The sequence below is a fragment of the Bison bison genome, unplaced genomic scaffold (genome assembly GCF_000754665.1).
Source record: "Bison bison bison isolate TAMUID 2011002044 unplaced genomic scaffold, Bison_UMD1.0 scf7180017864213, whole genome shotgun sequence".
Taxonomy (NCBI): domain Eukaryota; kingdom Metazoa; phylum Chordata; class Mammalia; order Artiodactyla; family Bovidae; genus Bison; species Bison bison.
The window spans coordinates 7,565,156-7,581,734 of NW_011494785.1; the positions used below are offsets into that span (position 1 = coordinate 7,565,156).

General features: G+C 48.8%; 1 protein-coding gene across 1 annotated transcript in view; it reads left to right on the plus strand.

Annotated features, from left to right (window-relative positions):
* Positions 1–598: 598 nt before the first annotated feature.
* TAB1 (TGF-beta activated kinase 1/MAP3K7 binding protein 1) overlaps positions 599–16,579 on the plus strand; it is a 26,178-nt gene continuing 10,197 nt past the window's right edge. Inside the window, exons 1-5 of the mRNA XM_010845231.1 lie at positions 599–681; positions 14,214–14,350; positions 14,669–14,822; positions 15,722–15,808; positions 16,303–16,441. Coding sequence (XP_010843533.1) covers positions 649–681; positions 14,214–14,350; positions 14,669–14,822; positions 15,722–15,808; positions 16,303–16,441 — 550 coding nt within the window. The 5' untranslated portion in view covers positions 599–648. The remainder of the gene's footprint in view (positions 682–14,213; positions 14,351–14,668; positions 14,823–15,721; positions 15,809–16,302; positions 16,442–16,579) is intronic.

The window sequence follows — 16,579 nt, forward strand, 5'->3', positions numbered from 1 at the left end:
TGTTAGTTGTTTGAGGGCCTGTCTTGCTTGATGCTTCACCCCCAAAGGGTTAGGCACAGTTATCCAAAGAATATTTATTGAGTCAATGAATAATTCCCCCGTCCCCACCCCCACGCGAAGAGCCCACTCATTGGAAAAGACCCTGATGCTGCGAATGATGGAAGGCAAAAGGAGAAGGGGAGGGCAGAGGATGAGCTGGCTGGATGGCATCACCGATTCAATGGACATGAATTTGAGCAAACTCCGGGGAGGCAGGCGGGAAGCCTGGCGTGCTGCAGTTCATGGGGTGGCAGAGTCGGACACAACTAAGCGACTGAGTAACAACCGCTCCCAAACTGCTCATAAAGTACCCCAAACTTTTAGGAGCCCCACCTGACACGGATTCTGGAGAATGCTCGCAAATAAAGGATGAGCGGCAACCGCAAAAGGAAGCGCACTTTTTCCCGCTTTTTGCCCTACAGGAGAAAGGATTCAAAAGCGCGCCTGCGCAGTTCGCTTCGCTACGGCCGCATCCTACTTCGGCCATGGGGTGGCGCTGCGCGCATGCTCCCTGATAGCGCGGTCCTCCTGACTGGCTTCGGGCCACTCTAGCCGCCCTTTTCGACTGCTCCGCCGGGAGGCGGGCGCGTCCGCGGGGGTCCCTCCAAGATGGCGGCGCAGAGGAGGAGCCTGCTGCAGAGTGTGAGGAACCCACTCGCTCTTCGGGCTGGGGGTTGGGATCCCCGGGGGAACTGTCGGGTGCAGGCGCGGCTCCCCCTCCGCCTTTGGGCTGCCTCCCAGTCCCTAGCCGGGTGTGGCCGTCACCCTTCCCGTTTCCCGGGCCGGCCCACCCCCCTCATTCGTGACCGGGGGGCGCGTGCAGCCCCGCAAGGCCTGCGCGTGCGCGCTGCTGCCCAGGCCGTCGGGGGCTCGGATTCGCGGTCCAGCTGCCGCGAGCGTCAAGGGCGCGTGGAGGGTGGGAGCGTCCTGAACCCTGCAGGGATACTAGCGCGCGGCCGCCGAGAGAGCCCGAGCTGCGAGCCCACCCCGGGCCCTGGGCAGGCCGTTCGATAATCCTCATAGCAACACCAGCCCGTTGTGTGTGGCTTACTGTATTCCAGGCTTTGTGCCAGTCGCCTTACATTTGTTTGTAAGTTTAATTTTCATATCAGCCCCGTGAGGTAGATACTGTAATTCTTCCTGTTTTACAGATGAGGAAACTGAGGCACAGAGGCCTTTGCCCAAGGCCACACAGCTGGTAAGTGGCAGAGGCAGGATTAAAGTTAGGGATTCTGATTGCAGAACCTCTCTTAACCTCTAGGTTATACGGAAGGAATGGCTGGGTTCAGACCCTGGTTCTAATTCACTATTCCTCCACTGGCCTCAGTTTCCTTAGGTGTTAGGTAAGAGTAGGTAGTCTGTGTGTGGGGGAGGTGGGGACGTTGTCTTGAGATTCCACTCCTCTCAGTCTGGACCCTCCTGGGTTTGTCACTGGTGTCTTCCAGCCTCTGCATCCTTTTGACTCACGTTCACGTCCATGGTGCATGTTGGCACCATGGACCTATTCTGACTTGCCAGGGCGGGTTGGCAGTCACCTGGGTCCTCCTCAGACATGGCAGTCTGTTGTACTTGTCTGTGGACTTGACTGCCTCCTGTAGTGGAAAGTGAAGAGAGGGATTTATGATCTACAGTGAAGAGTGTCACCATTGCCTGCCTCCACTGGGTGGGCATTTAATACATTGTTTGTAAAATAATGAGTAAAGCATTTGAAGCCAGGTCCAGTGCTCAGCCTTCCCTGGTGGGGAATGCTCTCTTCCCCTCCACACCTTTGGCTACCCCTTTATTTTACTGCTGCCTGGCAGTTTGGCCTCATCTTTGAGTTGGTTAGGTAGGCCTAGCCTTCTGTTTTGTAGGAGGGCAGGGCCCCTGTGCAAATGTCCCCAATGTAGTAAACATTGAAGAAATACCGGCTGGATGGTGGCAAGTGCTGGAGTGGTAACTGTTGTAGGCTGACTTGGCTTGCCGAAGAGAGTGGCTAACAACTTCCCTCCCTTCTCCGTGTCATGGAGCCCAAGTGTCTCGGGTTAGACAGAGGCGAGCTTTGCTAGCTCCAGAATGTGTTCCTGGGTGGTGCGCATTTTAAAAAGTTGGCTGGTTAGCTTGAAGCACATAGCGTGATGATGAAAGGCAAAGGAATGGTGGGCGTGCCCACATTAGGCCCCTCCCACCCGAATGTCGTTAGAGACGTCTTTGCTCACAGGGTGTCTCAGCACCCGTGCACGGGTGCTAGGCCTGGCCTGCCCTCCCCTGTCCTGAGTCTTGCTGAGAGGAGCTCACACAGCATCATTCCGCAGGTGGCTGTAAGGGGTGCTGATCTGTGTTACTGGACCTGGGGATCCGAAGATCAATAGGGCAGATGTCCACCCTTACTGCATTTGCAGCACTGCGTGGAGAAGCAGGCATCACAGAGACAGTGATGAGGGCACTCTCCCGTCAGTGTGAAGAGGGGCTGCTGATGGCCTGATTTGGCCAGGTCATTGGAGGCTTGCAGGAGGGGCTGTGCGGGGTGCTGATTAGCTGACAGATGGCTGAGCGCCTCATGGCATGTCCTCCTGAGGAGTTTCACCTTTGGTCCCCAGGTGGCGTAGTGCCTTGAAAGGTCTTTCGAAGAGAAGAGGAGCTTTTGAAGTAGCTTCAAAAGAACATGGGCCCTTCACAGCCTGATAAAACAGCTCACCAGTCCTGTATGGCCTTGGGCAAGTCACATAGCATCCCTGAACCTTGATTTTTCACTTAACTTCCCTGAACCTTGGTTTCCTCAACCAAGGGTACTCCCAGGAGTGTTGTTAGTATTAAATAAACATGTTACATGCCTGACCTGGTGTGGTTATGCTCCAGCCATGAACCTCCACCTTCAATTCTGCTCTGAATGAAGTCTGCATTTCTTTTCCTCCGGTGTCACCGAGTACTCACTGTGTGGCAGGCACTGGGTAGGGGCAGGGGACTCTGCCCTCATGAAGCTTATGTTCTGGGAAGGGAGACAGGAAACAGTAAGTACAGACTGTATATGATATTACAGTTTCTGGGATATAACACAGGAAGTGATACGAGGAAGAATAGGCAGGATTCACAGACAGGATGATGGAGGGCCTGTTGTAGAGAGTGGTCGGGGAAGATTGTTTGACATTTGATGAGATGCACGGGCCGGTAGGAGGGAGTATTTCTGCATGAGGCAACAGGGATGCAAAGGCTCTCCTGTTCGAAGATCATCAGGAGGCCAGCATGGCTGCAGTGGAGTGGAGTGTGTTCGGGGAGTGGTAGATGCTTGACGTCTGAGGGAGCCTTGTGGATCCTCATGTGAGCTCTGGGTTCTGTGCTAAGTGCAACGTGACACTCTCAGGTTTGAGTCGAGGCATGAAGCGATCTGACTTGTGGCGGGAGCAGGAGCCTTCCGTAGAGAGGCAGGCATTTGAGCGGCGAGAGTGGAAGCGTGGTGCGCGGTGCTCTTGGTCGTCCGGGTGTGAGATGACCGAGGCTTGGCCGGCGATGGCAGAGGGGTGGTGAGGAGTGCTGGGTTCTAACTGCATTTCGGGGAAGAGCTGATAGGATTTGCTGGCAGATCAGGCGTGGGTGTGGGACAGAGGAAGAAGAGTTGAGAAGGACTACAAGGTTTTCACTGGAACAACAGTGGTGCCGTTTACTGAGGTGGGGGACCTTGGGGGCAGGGGGAATCACTAGTTTGAGTTTGCCTAAACCATTACTTGCTTAATTGTAAAACAGTTCACTTGAAACCAGTTTTTTCCTAAGCAGTTACATCTATGATATCCCAAGTCCTAGCCGTATTTCCCACCCCCTACAGTGTGTATGAAAATAAACAATACAGCCTTAAAGTGAAAACATCCTTTAGGTCATCACCTGTAGCCATCTCATCACCATCAAAATGTTGTCTAGCTGCTCTAGGGCACAGTAAACTCCGCAATTATTAGTAGCCCCTTTAAGAGTGTATCAGGTCTAGATCTCTGATGAAAACAGAGAATCTTTGATGGAAACCCTAGTGAAAGATGTGGGCGCCAGGAGTGGAGTTGCTCCCAGAGAAGCAGGGAAGGAAAAGGAGGTCATTCAGAAAGATGGAGACGGCAGGAGGCGTCAGGGTGTTTTAGGCTTTTTGGAGAGAGGGAACTGTCCCCCCGCCTGCCCGGAGTCATCTTCCTGCGGGCTTTATTCTCCCTTTCTGAGCTTCTTTTTTGCCTCTAAGGAATCCGGGTGCTTTCGCCACAAAAACACTTGGCCTTTTCATATAATAATTTGATATTCAAGCTGTGGCCTGAACTTGGAATCATGCTTTTGTCCACTTCTGCTGCCCAGGAGTTTGAGATGAGTCTCCACAGGGAGTTGTATGGAGTATTTTACGTGACATGGTCACATATGTACATGAGGTGCTAATACATAAATATATGTGCACGAGGTGTAATGCCCTTAAAGGGTTAAATACAGTTGAATCACTAGAGAAATGTATACCAAAATATTAATTTTGGAAACGCCTTCACAGTCAAAATTAGGCTTTTTGAAAGAGATTCTTTCTTGTGAGAAATGAATTTGTAACCTATCAAAGAGCTGAGTGGGCCGTGCTCACAGTTGCACGTGTTTACTCAGCGCTGTGAGCCGTGAGATGCCCCCTTTCCAGCTTCTCACGACTCGTGTTCAGGCGCTCAAGTGCTGCTTGCTGCTGGCGCTTCGGGCCTGGCATTTGCAGGCGGGGGATAAAGCATGCCTCAGCGGGTGCCGGGTGGAGGGGTGGGTGGTTTGTGTGAATAGAAAATAAATGACCTTTCCGAAAACTGTTCAGAAATGTGGAGGAAGGAAGCAAGAGGGTAGGCAGTCTGGTGGGTTTTAATAGAATCAGCAGGGAACACTTGGTGTGGATAATCCCCATGGAGGTGGAGAAAGTGGGGAGAATAGAACTGAAGCTTACTTAGCCACAGCGGGGTGAGAATGATTTTGGGGGCCACTGCTGAAATCAGGGGGGACCCAATACTCTCCCACTCCAACATGGGCAGCACCTCCTGGAATTCTCTGGAGGCTTGTTACTGAACATTTGAGCTGCCGTGGGGACTGCAGTCTAGGTACCTGAGAAATTGCCCAGATGTCATCGGGTCTAAGATATTGCTTGTAAGGACACATCATTATTTTATATGCTACTAAGAAAGAAAGCACACTACTGATTAACTTGTAATACACCAACTGCCGAGATACTAAAAATGTTGAAAATACATGTCTTCGAATCAGTGAAATAAAGGGGCCAATTAACAGTACCAGGCTACAACCTGAGAGTTGCCGCAAAGCCAAAGAATTAATGGCCAGGGAGCAGGTGCCCAGTGTACCCGGTTGCTCAGGGAAAGGGCCCCGCCGCCTTGGGCAGGATTTTCCCAGAGCCTAGGACACGTTCATGAGGTGGTCAGTGTGTGCTGGTATAAAACTCATTGCTACTTATGAAAGTTATTTGTTCTTTAGTTCTCTTTCAAACTTAATGATGCTCTCAAGAGATAGACTAGTATGTACATAGGACCAAGCATCTTTCTGATTCTTGCTAATCTCCCTTTTTTCAACAGAGAGAACAGGGCTTCAGCTCACAGTGCAGTGGGCCAAGAGATCAGTTAGAATTTCCTAACCTTGTTTTGTTTTCCTTTTTATCATGGTCAAGATCTGGCAGGCAATAATGTTATCCACTTATAATACTAACAAGTTCACATTAAAAATGAAACCATTTGAATAAAAAAAAAAGGGCAAATTAAAGAAGAAACATGAAGGACTTCCCTGGTGGTTTAGTAGCGAAGACTCCATGCTCCCAATGCAGGGGACCCAGGTTCTATCCCTGATCAGAGAACTAGATCCCACATGCTGCAACTGAGTTCACGTGCTGCAGCTGAGACCTTGCACAGCCTAATAAGTTAATAATATTAAAAAGAAAAAACATGAAGTGGGTAATTTGTTGAAGATAGTGAGTAGATGGTTGAGGTTTGGGGAGCACGGGCCTCCAGCACCAGTTAGATTTGAGCAGGGCCTTTGGGGATGGGCAGGACTTAGAAAGACAGAAAGGGGAAGGCCCAGCCCTACCATAGATACTTTTTAATATGCTTTTTGGGTAATTCTTTTGAGTTTCTTTTTTTCTTTATTTAAATAGCAAACCAAGTTAAGTTGTCTAGAAACTCAGTGTTTCAAGAGTGCCAGTGTGAAATAAGAGCTTTGCTCAGCATGGTTCATATGCATGAATAGTTTTCAAGTGCGTGCTTGTTTCTGGGACTGTACCTCTAAGGTCAGTAACCTCTTCATTTGAGGCTCCAAAAATACACATGGCTTTTCAAGTATCATAAACCTTCAGTGGAGGTGTTACTTCCCTTCTGTGTTTGCTGCAGACACCTCCTGTCAGAAGCGGGTTAGCTTTCCACGCTTTTTGTTCTGGTCACAGTTTTTTGGAAATCATTTGGAACACTCTGTAGCAGGCCTTATCTGTACAAGACAGCTGAGTGAGATTGTCCATCTGTCAAAGGGTGAAATTCAAAACTGTGTCAACAGGCTGGAAGGCTGAGATGAAAGCATTACAATATAATCCAACCGATAAAAATTTAGGTTTAAAAGCCCTCTACAGGAGTGTGGTTGCAGGGGACTGACTCGAGAACTTCAGAGAGAAAAGATTTTGCTATTCTAGACACTGGAATTTTCACGTGGAGGCTACATGCCCATCTTTTCTTTAGGTGTATGGAGGCTTTTGACTTTTTGTGTTGATTTTCTATCCTACCACCTTTATTTATTTCCTTTGAGTTGGTTTTATTATTTATTCTTTGGGATTTCCAAGTATTGTCATATCAAATTCAGATAGAGATAACTGTGTGTCTTTTCCAAGTCTTAAGCCCTCCTCCTTTTCTCTTGTCTAATTGCATGTGCTAATACCTCTAATTCATTGTTAAGTGATGGAGGTTGCAGTATCCTTGCCATGTTTCTGATCTGAACACGAATACCTCTTGTGTTTATGCAGTAAGACGCTGGTGTTAGGACTGACTGAAGTATACATAGAATGGCACATTAAGAAAATATCCATCGATTACAGTTTCCTTAAGTGTCTTTATGGACAAAGACTGCCTTTAAATAAAAATAGCCCTGGAGTACTTACCCACTGACCTAAACACTGATTGCCAGTTAATAAAATAATATATTTCCAAAATATCACTAGCTCATCATTATGAAAATCAAATATCAGAAAAAGCACTCGACATTGTTTAAGTATCCAGACACTAGGCATAAATACTCTAAAGAGTAAGGTGCTTGCTGAGTAGATTGACCACTGTCAGACACAGAGTCTCTGGGTTGGGGAGCTTGCTGTGCTCACGTCAGCCACACACGGCTGCAACCGCCAGTGCGGCGTCAGCCTGCTCCCGAGAGCAGCATCGTGTGCTCCCATCGTGAGGTGCTTTTTTTGTGTGTGTGTGAGGTGCTTTTACATGAACCGTTCCCCTGCCACGACACACTGACGTGGCGAGTTCCCCAGTCATCCACCTGAATTTATTTCCTTCCTGTGAGAGAAACTAACGTACCAGTCTTTCTCATAGTGCATTTGTCAGTGCTGAGTGGGGCCATAAGTGCTTGGGTGATAATTTATTTTTTGCTGGAAAGTATGAATGTGTTGGGAAGATTCAAGTCCCTGGAAAACTGTGTCTGTGCCTCGTGGGAGTTAGGAAGCGGCAGGGGAAGCACGGCGGTTGCAGCATGGGTGGCAGGTTTCGCATCGTGGTGACACATTTGTATTGTTCATCTCATGTCAGAGGACGAGCTTAGTCCATCTTAATCTCAGTGCTAATCACAGGCAGGGTTCTAGAACGTGTAAACGTCTTCTCCCATGCTTTAAAACAGTTAATGGCATTTCGGGGCACCAAATATTGGCTTCTTGGCCCATCTTTTCAAGAGGACAAGTGACCGTCATGATTGAGGAGTTGCTTTTATGCCTCTGCTTATTCTTGTGCTTAACTTCATCCCAGGTGGAGGCAAGAGAGAGACCCTAGAAAAGGAGTTTCTTGTGAAAATTTACTTGCCAGGTTTCCTGAGACCTTTGTGAGGTTCTTGGGGATGAAGATATGTTGATCAGGTCTAAGATAATACGGGATGATTGGCAACATATTTCTTTCTCTCTTTTTTTAAAATTAATTTACCTTTGGTTGTGCTGGGTCTTTGTTGCTGTGCTCTGGCTCGCTGTCGTTGCGGTGAGCTGGAGCTGCTCTTCATCACGGTGCACAGGGTTCTCGTCGTGGCTTCTTGTTGCAGGACACAGGCTTCGGTGGTTGCAGCACGTGGGCTCAGGAGTTGCGGCTCACAGGCTCTAGAGAGAACAGGCTCAGTAGTTGTGGGGCATGGGCTTAGGGCAACATCTCTTTGTGGAAAAATAACTCCTTGGCAATGAACTCCTTTTTGTGGCCTGAAAGGCCTTCCTCTGTCCCCACCTGGGCACACACGTGCATGCGTGTGTGTGAACACAGGAACAAGCTACTTGTCCTGCTACTCACTGCAGAGGCGATGCCAGCCTCATGCTCCCTTAACCCTGCTCATTTTATGTTCTGCCTCAGGGTCTTCGAGTGTACTGTTCCCTCTAACTGGAAGGCTCCTTGAAATGACCACTGCTCCATCATCATTCAGGTCTGTCTCAGAGGTCACCTCCCCAGGCAGTCTTCCTTTAACGTCCTTGTCTAGAAGAGGCCTGCCCATCCCCGTCTGTCCCCTTACCCTGAGGTGTTTTCTCCGTAGCGCATTGCCCTGTCTACAAGTGCCTTGTTTATTCATTGTATAACGTGTTTGAAGTCTTTCTCCCTAGCAAGGAAATTTCAAGTTAAGGACCCTTGGTTATTTTTTCTGCTGTGTCCACAGCAGCTGGGGTAATGTCAGCCTTTTGTAATGTTCAGTAAATATTTGTTGAATGAATATATGTATTAATCAAATATAGTTTCTTCATGTAATGTTGTATGGGGATTCCAGAGAGTCAAGCTTGCACTTACATTAAAATAGACATTTTTGTTGCTTTTAAATGAGACAGGTTAGGATTAGAGCAAGAAACAATTTTGAATTACCATAAAGGAGTTTTTTGTTTTGTTTTATTTCCCTGTAGCTCAACCTGTCAAGAGAGTTATTAGGTTGGTGAAAAAGTAATTGCGGTTTTGGATCATGAATTTTAAATCATTATAACTAGGCTGAAACACATTTATTAATCAAAATGTGCTGTGACTTAGTCCACTCAGTTACGCAGACTCTGCGACCCCATGGATTGTAGCCTTCTAGGCTCCTCTGTCCATAGGGATTCTCCAGGCAAGAGTACTGGAGAGGGTTGCCATGCCCTCCTCCAGGGGATCTTCCCCACCCAGGGATCAAACCCAGTCTCCCGCACTGCAGGCAGTCTCTTTACTGCCTGAGCCACAGGGGAGGCCCAGAATAGTCAGCACACTACAGCCCATTAAAGTCAGCACATCTTTGCCAATGAGAAATAAGTCTTTATTCCTGTAGCGTCAAAGTCCATATTCGGGATTCGATGAACTCTTAGAAAGCATTTTCTGCCTCCTGCTGGTTGTGGAAGCATTTTTCATGCAAAAAGTTGTCAGGATGCTTGGTGGTAGTCCGTTGGTAAGAGGTCAGGTGAACATGGCAGATGAGGCAAAACTTCATAGCCCAATTCATTCAACTTTTGAAGTGTTGGTTGTATGACGTGTGGTCGGGCATTGTCGGGCAAGAATTGGGCCCTTTCTGTTGACCAGTGCCAGCTGCAGGCGTTATAATTTTCAGTGCATCTCATCTGTTTGCTGAGCATACTTCTCTGATGTAATGTTTTCACCAGGATTCAGGAAGCTATGGTGGATCAGACAGGCAACAGACCACTAAACAGTGACCATGACCTTTTTATTTTGGTACAGGTTTGTCTTTGGGTATAAGTTTGAAGAAGCTTTGGATCTTCTTCTCAGTCCAGACACTGAGCTGGTCATTGCCAGTTGTTCACATAAAATCCTTTTTGTTGCACATCACAATCCAAGTGAGAAATGGTTCGTTGTTGCTTAGCATAAGAGAAGACGACACTTCAAAATGATGATTTTAAGGGTTTCCTTGGTGTCTCGGTGGTAAAGAATCCACCTACCAAGCAAAACAATGAGTTTTCTGACTGTGACCAGCTCATGAGGCATGCACTTATCGAGCTTTCTCACCTTTCCAATTTGCTTCAAATGCCGAATAACTGTAGAACGGTCGACAATGAGTTCTTCAGTAACTACCTGTGCACTTGTAAGAGGACCAGCTTTGATGATGGCTCTCCATCGGTCATTGTCAACTTCCGATGGCCGGCCACCACGCTCCTCATCTTTAAGGCTCTCGTCTCCTTTGCAGAGCTTCTTGAGCCACCACTGCGCAGTGTATTCGTTAGTTCGTTAGCAGTTCCTGGGCCAAATGCGTTGTTGATATTGCGAGTTGTCTCTGCTGCTTTATGACCCATTTTGAACTTGAATAAGAAAATCACTTGAATTTTCTTTGTGTCTAACATCATTTCCCTAGTCTAAAATAAATATAAAATAAACAGCAGTAATAAGTCATTAGCAAAAAAAAAATAAAGGGAGAAATGTGCATTAAAATGATGTATAACATAAGCACATTTATTTAAGGATATATGCCAGTATCAAACAGCAAAGTTCATCAACAGTGCAAAACCAGTTACTTTCGCACCAGTCTAATAAACATCCAGCAGCACCAGAGCTGAGCAGAAATTCAGCTCTTACTGCTGTTCCTATTCCACTGACAGGTTTCAGTCATATTTTCTGTTGTTAGAGCATAGTTTTTTAGCCCTTGTGGTGAAATTGTGTGTATTTTTAAAAAATCCTGTAAAGAAAACACAAGGGCATTTAAAGATATACCGTGTTGATGAATTGCAAAATTCAACCTAGCAAAGGTATCACATCTCCTCAGATTGATCTATAGATTTAAAACAATTCCAGTAAAAACTCCAGCAGAATTTTCTGGTAGATACAGACAAGCCGATTCTAAAATTTATAGGGAAGGGTAAAGGAACTAGAATACCCAAAACAGTTCTGAAAAAGATTCAAGTTAGAGGTATCACATTAACCAATTTTATAATGTAGATTTTAAATATAGACTTAAGGTCATGGTAATCAAGATCATCGAGTTGGTCGAGGGATAGACACATAGATCAACAGAGTAGAACAGAGTCCAGATACAAGTATGGCCAGTTAATTTCTGACAAAGATGCAAAGATAATTCAGTGGCGAAAGAATAATCTTTTCAACAAATAGTATTGGAAAAAATGGACATCCATTTGCAAAAAAAAATGGACTGAAATCTCCTGCCTTATATAGAAATTAACTCAAAATGGATCACAGGTCTAAACATAACACGATAATACTTTCAGAAGAAAACAGAAGATCTCTTGACCTGGGACTGGGCAGAGAGGTCTTAGACATGACATCAAGAGCATGAACCATGAAAGAAAAAAATGATTAAATGGATTTCACTAAAGCTAAAAAGTTGCTTTTCAAAAGACACTAGTAAGTGAATGGAATAGCAGGCTACAGACTGGGGGGATATTTGCAAATCCCATATGCAAGGGATGACTTTTATCCAAGATATATAAAGAACTCGCAAAATTCAGCAGTTAAAACAACTCGGTTAAAACATGGGCATGAGACTGAAACAGATGCTTCAACGAGGAAATGTGGATGACGAAAAAGGTACATGAAAAGCTGTTCCACATCATTATTAGTCATTAGGAGATGCCAATTAAAGATGTGATGGGATGTAAGTACACACTTCTCAGAATGCCTAAATTAAAGAAAGAAAAAAAAGTACCGTGTAGTGGTGAGGATGTAGAGCACCTGGAGCTCCTGTGCGTTACCTGTGGGATGCACATGGTACACCGCTTTGGAAAACAGTTTGACAGTTTCTTACAAAGTTAAACAGCAGTCTCACTCTTAGGTATTTACCCTAGCGATATGAAGAGTTATGTTCACACAGAAACCTGCCCATGAGTGTTTATAATAGCTCTCTTCATAATTGCCCAAAACTGGAAACAGCCCAGATGCCCTTCAGGGGACGAATGGATAAACTCTACCACATGCGTGTGATGGAATACTGCTCCACAATAAAAAGGCACCACCTGTGGATGCGGGCACCAACTTGGATGACACTCAGAGGCATAATGCTGAGCAGGAGAAGCCAGCGTCAAAAGGTCATACCCTTAAAGACCTGGAGTACAGTGGTGGTGGCCTGGGGCTGGTGGAGGGGGAGAACGGGGAGTTTTTGTTTGATGGGTTTAGAGTTTCAGTTTCACAAGATGGAAGGAGTTATGGGGATGGATAGTGGTGGTGCTGCACAACATTGGGGATTTATTTAATAGCAGTAAGAGGCGCACTCACAAACGGTTACAATGATAAAGCTTATCTTCTATGTGTTAACCGCAGTAAAAGAGGGGGAAAGTTATGTACCACGTGATTTCATTTATGGCATTCTTGAAAAGACTGCATAGTGATGGGGCACAGGTCAGTGGTTGCCAGGAGTTAGAGGAGGGTGTGGCTTCAAAGAGGCACCTGAGGGCACGTTTGGGGTTGCTGGGCTCTTCCTTGTCTCAGTTGTGGCTGTTCTGTGTCTCAGTTTGTTACACAAATCTCTACAAGTGTTAAAATTCATAGACCTACCCACCAGAAAGGCAGTGTTACTATAGGCTAATTTAAAAATAAAAACGAACTCCCACAGCCTGCTGAAGTTGCTCCATGGTGCAAAGCATACAACTAAAGTGCTGAAATAAATGCAGCATAGAAGCAATTAAAATGGAAAAAAAAAAGCCATAAAGTCCCTCCCTGTCAATATGTAAATAAACAAAGATGAAATGGGCCACAAAAGCTAAACCACAGGCGTTTTACATATCTGATTGCAAAAGCCAGCTGAAGTGGTTTTCACATCCTTTTTTGAAGACTGTGAGTGCTGACTTGAAAGAAGTTGTGCACAGTATTCGTGCTTGTTCAGTTTTCAGTAAAGCTTTCAATCCAAATTTTACTCTCCTTGAGCTGAACTTGGATTTTCCCAGCTGTTTTAGTTTGCTCTAGTTCAACACGGTGGGCACAGGAATGCCTCTGTGAACCAGGCACAGCTCTCAGGTAGGGGCCGGGTACAGGGGAGGCTTCCAGTGAGATGGCGTGGATCACACCTGTGCCTCGTGTCAGGGTCGTTTCCGGGGCTTAGAGAATGCAGGTGTTCAGAGTGTCCCCCAAGGAGATTGAGGAAATGCAGAGTCTGAGCTGGCTCCTGGACAGCTCTGTGCATGTTTTAAGGCTCCATCTGGGTTGTACTGAACAGCCTGCTTTGAGACCTATGGGGTAGAATGGGAGTTAGACACAGGCAGGGCTGGGGGACCGGGTGTAGTAGAGATACGCAAGAGGGCTGGCAGCCAAGCCTGGGGGAGATCTTCCTAAGGAAGGCTTTCTGGAGGTGCTGACTCCCTAGCCAGAGTCCCGAAGGACGTGGAGAATTATTAGACAAAGAGGCTGTTCCACACAGGAAGAAAGAGTGAGATGTGGACAGGGCACTCCAAGCATTTGGTACTAGTAGAGAAGCATGTGGGGGTGGGCGCAGATGGGACTGGGCACCAGGGTGAAGCAGGAACCAGGGGTGGAGACCCTAGTACCAGGAAGAGTGAGGCTGAGCTTTGTCAGTTTCTCAAGTGTCTGAATCAGTCCCCTGGGAAGAGCTACCTGTACTCAGCCAGACAGCCTGAGCCCCACCAGGATCAGACACTCTGTGGGAGGGGCCTGGAAATCTGCAGTTTGAACCAGCGCCCAAGGGACTGCAGTGTGAAGTGGGGACCACCAGGGAGGGGAGTTTTACGCTGGGAGTTTCCTTCACTTGTGTCTGTGTGTCTGACTCGTGCTCCGTCCGTAGAGCAGCACATTCCTGGAGACCAGTGCTGAACCTTGCGTTTGGGGACTCCAGTCTTTTTCACGTGTCTTGGGGACTGTTGTGGATTAGACGGAAACCATGCAAACCCTTCTGCAGGTGTGTGTTCATACCCGCGTCGTTGTTTTCCAGGAGGAAGTGGAACCTTCTGGGTGGGGCTTTAGGCCTGCTAGGTTTTTGCTGGGGAAGAAAAGATGAGGTGGGGTCTGCCCTTGGCGAGAAGGTAATGCGTCTTGGTGTCCTGGTGTCCTTCCCAGGAGCAGCAGCCCAGCTGGACGGATGACCTGCCGCTCTGCCATCTCTCGGGGGTCGGCTCAGCTTCTAACCGCAGCTACTCCGCTGACGGCAAGGGCACCGAGAGCCATCCGCCAGAGGACAACTGGCTCAAGTTCCGGTGAGGTGCCGCCACTGCTCTGCTGGGCAGCAGAAGCAGGCTTGCAAGAAAAGCATTTGGCAGCTCTTTGGCGTGGGGCTTACCAAGTACAGTGTGGCCCACGGGAGGTGGCCTGCTCCGGGGGGCAGAGGGCATCCCAGAAGGTCATGGCCAGAGAGAAATGATGGTCAGAGTGGGGACCCAGGTGCTCACTTGAAGCCACAGCCACTGTGTCTTTTGTCTCCCAGTTCCCTTCCTCCTCCCCTCACTCTGGAGCTGGAGTCACTCTTCTGTGAGTGACTGAGGTCTCAGGCCTCTCCTGCCCTGTCTCTCTGTCAGAAGTGAGAACAACTGCTTCCTGTACGGGGTCTTCAATGGCTACGATGGCAACCGGGTGACCAACTTCGTGGCCCAGCGGCTGTCGGCGGAGCTCCTGCTGGGCCAGCTCAACACTGAGCACACCGAGGCCGACGTGCGGCGGGTGCTGCTGCAGGTACCGGGCTCAGGCAGGCCGGCTGTGACTTCCAGGGTTGGCCCAGAGGAGATCCTCCTGGGGAAGGGCTTATGGGCGTCACCTTGGACCCAGGGCTGAGGTGGGAGTTGCTGAGCCCTGGTAGAAGCAGGGTGTTTAGGGTGACCCCTTTCTTTCCATGTGGCTCAGATGCTCGGCCTCGGTGGCCCCTCACTCCTGGTTGGCTGGTGTCGTTTTCCATCCAGTTCTGCATTCCTGCTTGCTGCGGTTCTGGAGTTTCTCCTCCTGGCATCTCCTTTTGGAAGCAGGTCCCAAGGCATTAATTGTAGAAGAGAATGGTGGATTCTGGTTCCTCGAGAACAGCTTTCCCAGCCATTTTCCTGCCTTGGCACCCAAAGGCCTGATCACTCGGGGGCAGTGCCAGGAACTGTCAGCTGCTGCCCCTGGGGAAGGTGGCGACATGGCCCGTGTCAAGGGGCCTTCAGGATGTGGCAGTGACATTAGCTGTCACTGACCTAGACTCACTCTGAGCCAGGGCTGGGTGCTCGAGGGAATGCTCTCAGTGACTCTCAGGCAGCACTTGCTCTGTGTCATAGAGGAGGGGCTGAGACTGGCCGGCAGGGGCAGAGCTGACATGCACCCCCCGGCGGCCTGACTCCAAGCCTGTGCTCTCAGCCTCTCTGCCATCTCTTGCTTCTCTGGTTGCTCTGTGATGCCTCCTGGAAGGTACCAGCCCCACGGGGCCGTCTCTGTCAGTCCTTGCTCTGCGGGAGCAGTGGTGCCTGGCGGTCCCCTGTGTGAAGCCCCATCACGTGGTGACCTGCGGTTGCTATGACTTGTTGCTATTAATAAGGGGCGTTTCAGCCTCAGTTGACAGTGGTATTTGAACCTGCCTTCGCTTCCTTGTCCCCTGCGTCCAGGCTTTTGATGTGGTGGAAAGGAGCTTCCTGGAGTCCATTGATGACGCGCTGGCTGAGAAGGCGAGCCTCCAGTCTCAGCTGCCCGAGGTAATGTCCTCAGCCTGTGCCCCTGGAGAAGCAAGGCCCGTCTTTGCTTGGAGCAAGGACTCATCTGCTGTGTCCCTCCCAAGCCATCGACACAGCTGGGCCAGAGCAGCAGGCATTAGGGGGATAGTTCCTGATGGGATGTGGGTGGGTGATGGTTCTGTCCTCTAGGGACCTTGTTGGCCAGCTGTGAGCAGCTGTGCTCTGAGGCTCTGCTTAGGGTGGGCAGGGGTGTGAGAGAAGCCCCTGTGAGGTCGGTCCTTGGCCCGAATCAGTCCAGGCCTCGTCACCTGCCTGCTCACGTCATGCTTTAGGCTCCTTCAGGGCAGCCGGCACAAGTGAGGTTGTGCCTGGTTGTCCTGAAAGACACCTGCTCTGAGCTTCAGCCAGCTTCTGTCCCAGACAGGCCTTAGATGCTCGCTCTTTAAGGGAGGGCAGGTGGGTGAGATGGTCTCCCAGGCCCTGGCCTGCTCTGAACTCCCCATGATGGCTTCTAGGGTGTCCCTCAGCACCAGCTGCCTCCTCAGTATCAGAAGATCCTCGAAAGACTCAAGGCCTTGGAGAAGGAGATCTCAGGAGGAGCCATGGCTGTCGTGGCAGTCCTTCTCAACAACAGGCTCTACGTGGCCAATGTCGGTGAGCCGCCTGCTTGTCCCAAGGCCGGGCAGTGGGAAAGAAGGTCACCTCAGGATCCAGGAGTCCTTTGAGCAGTCAGCCTGCTCCCCAGACACAGAAGACCTGCAGCGCAAGTGTCCTGAGGCCGCTGGGCGTTTC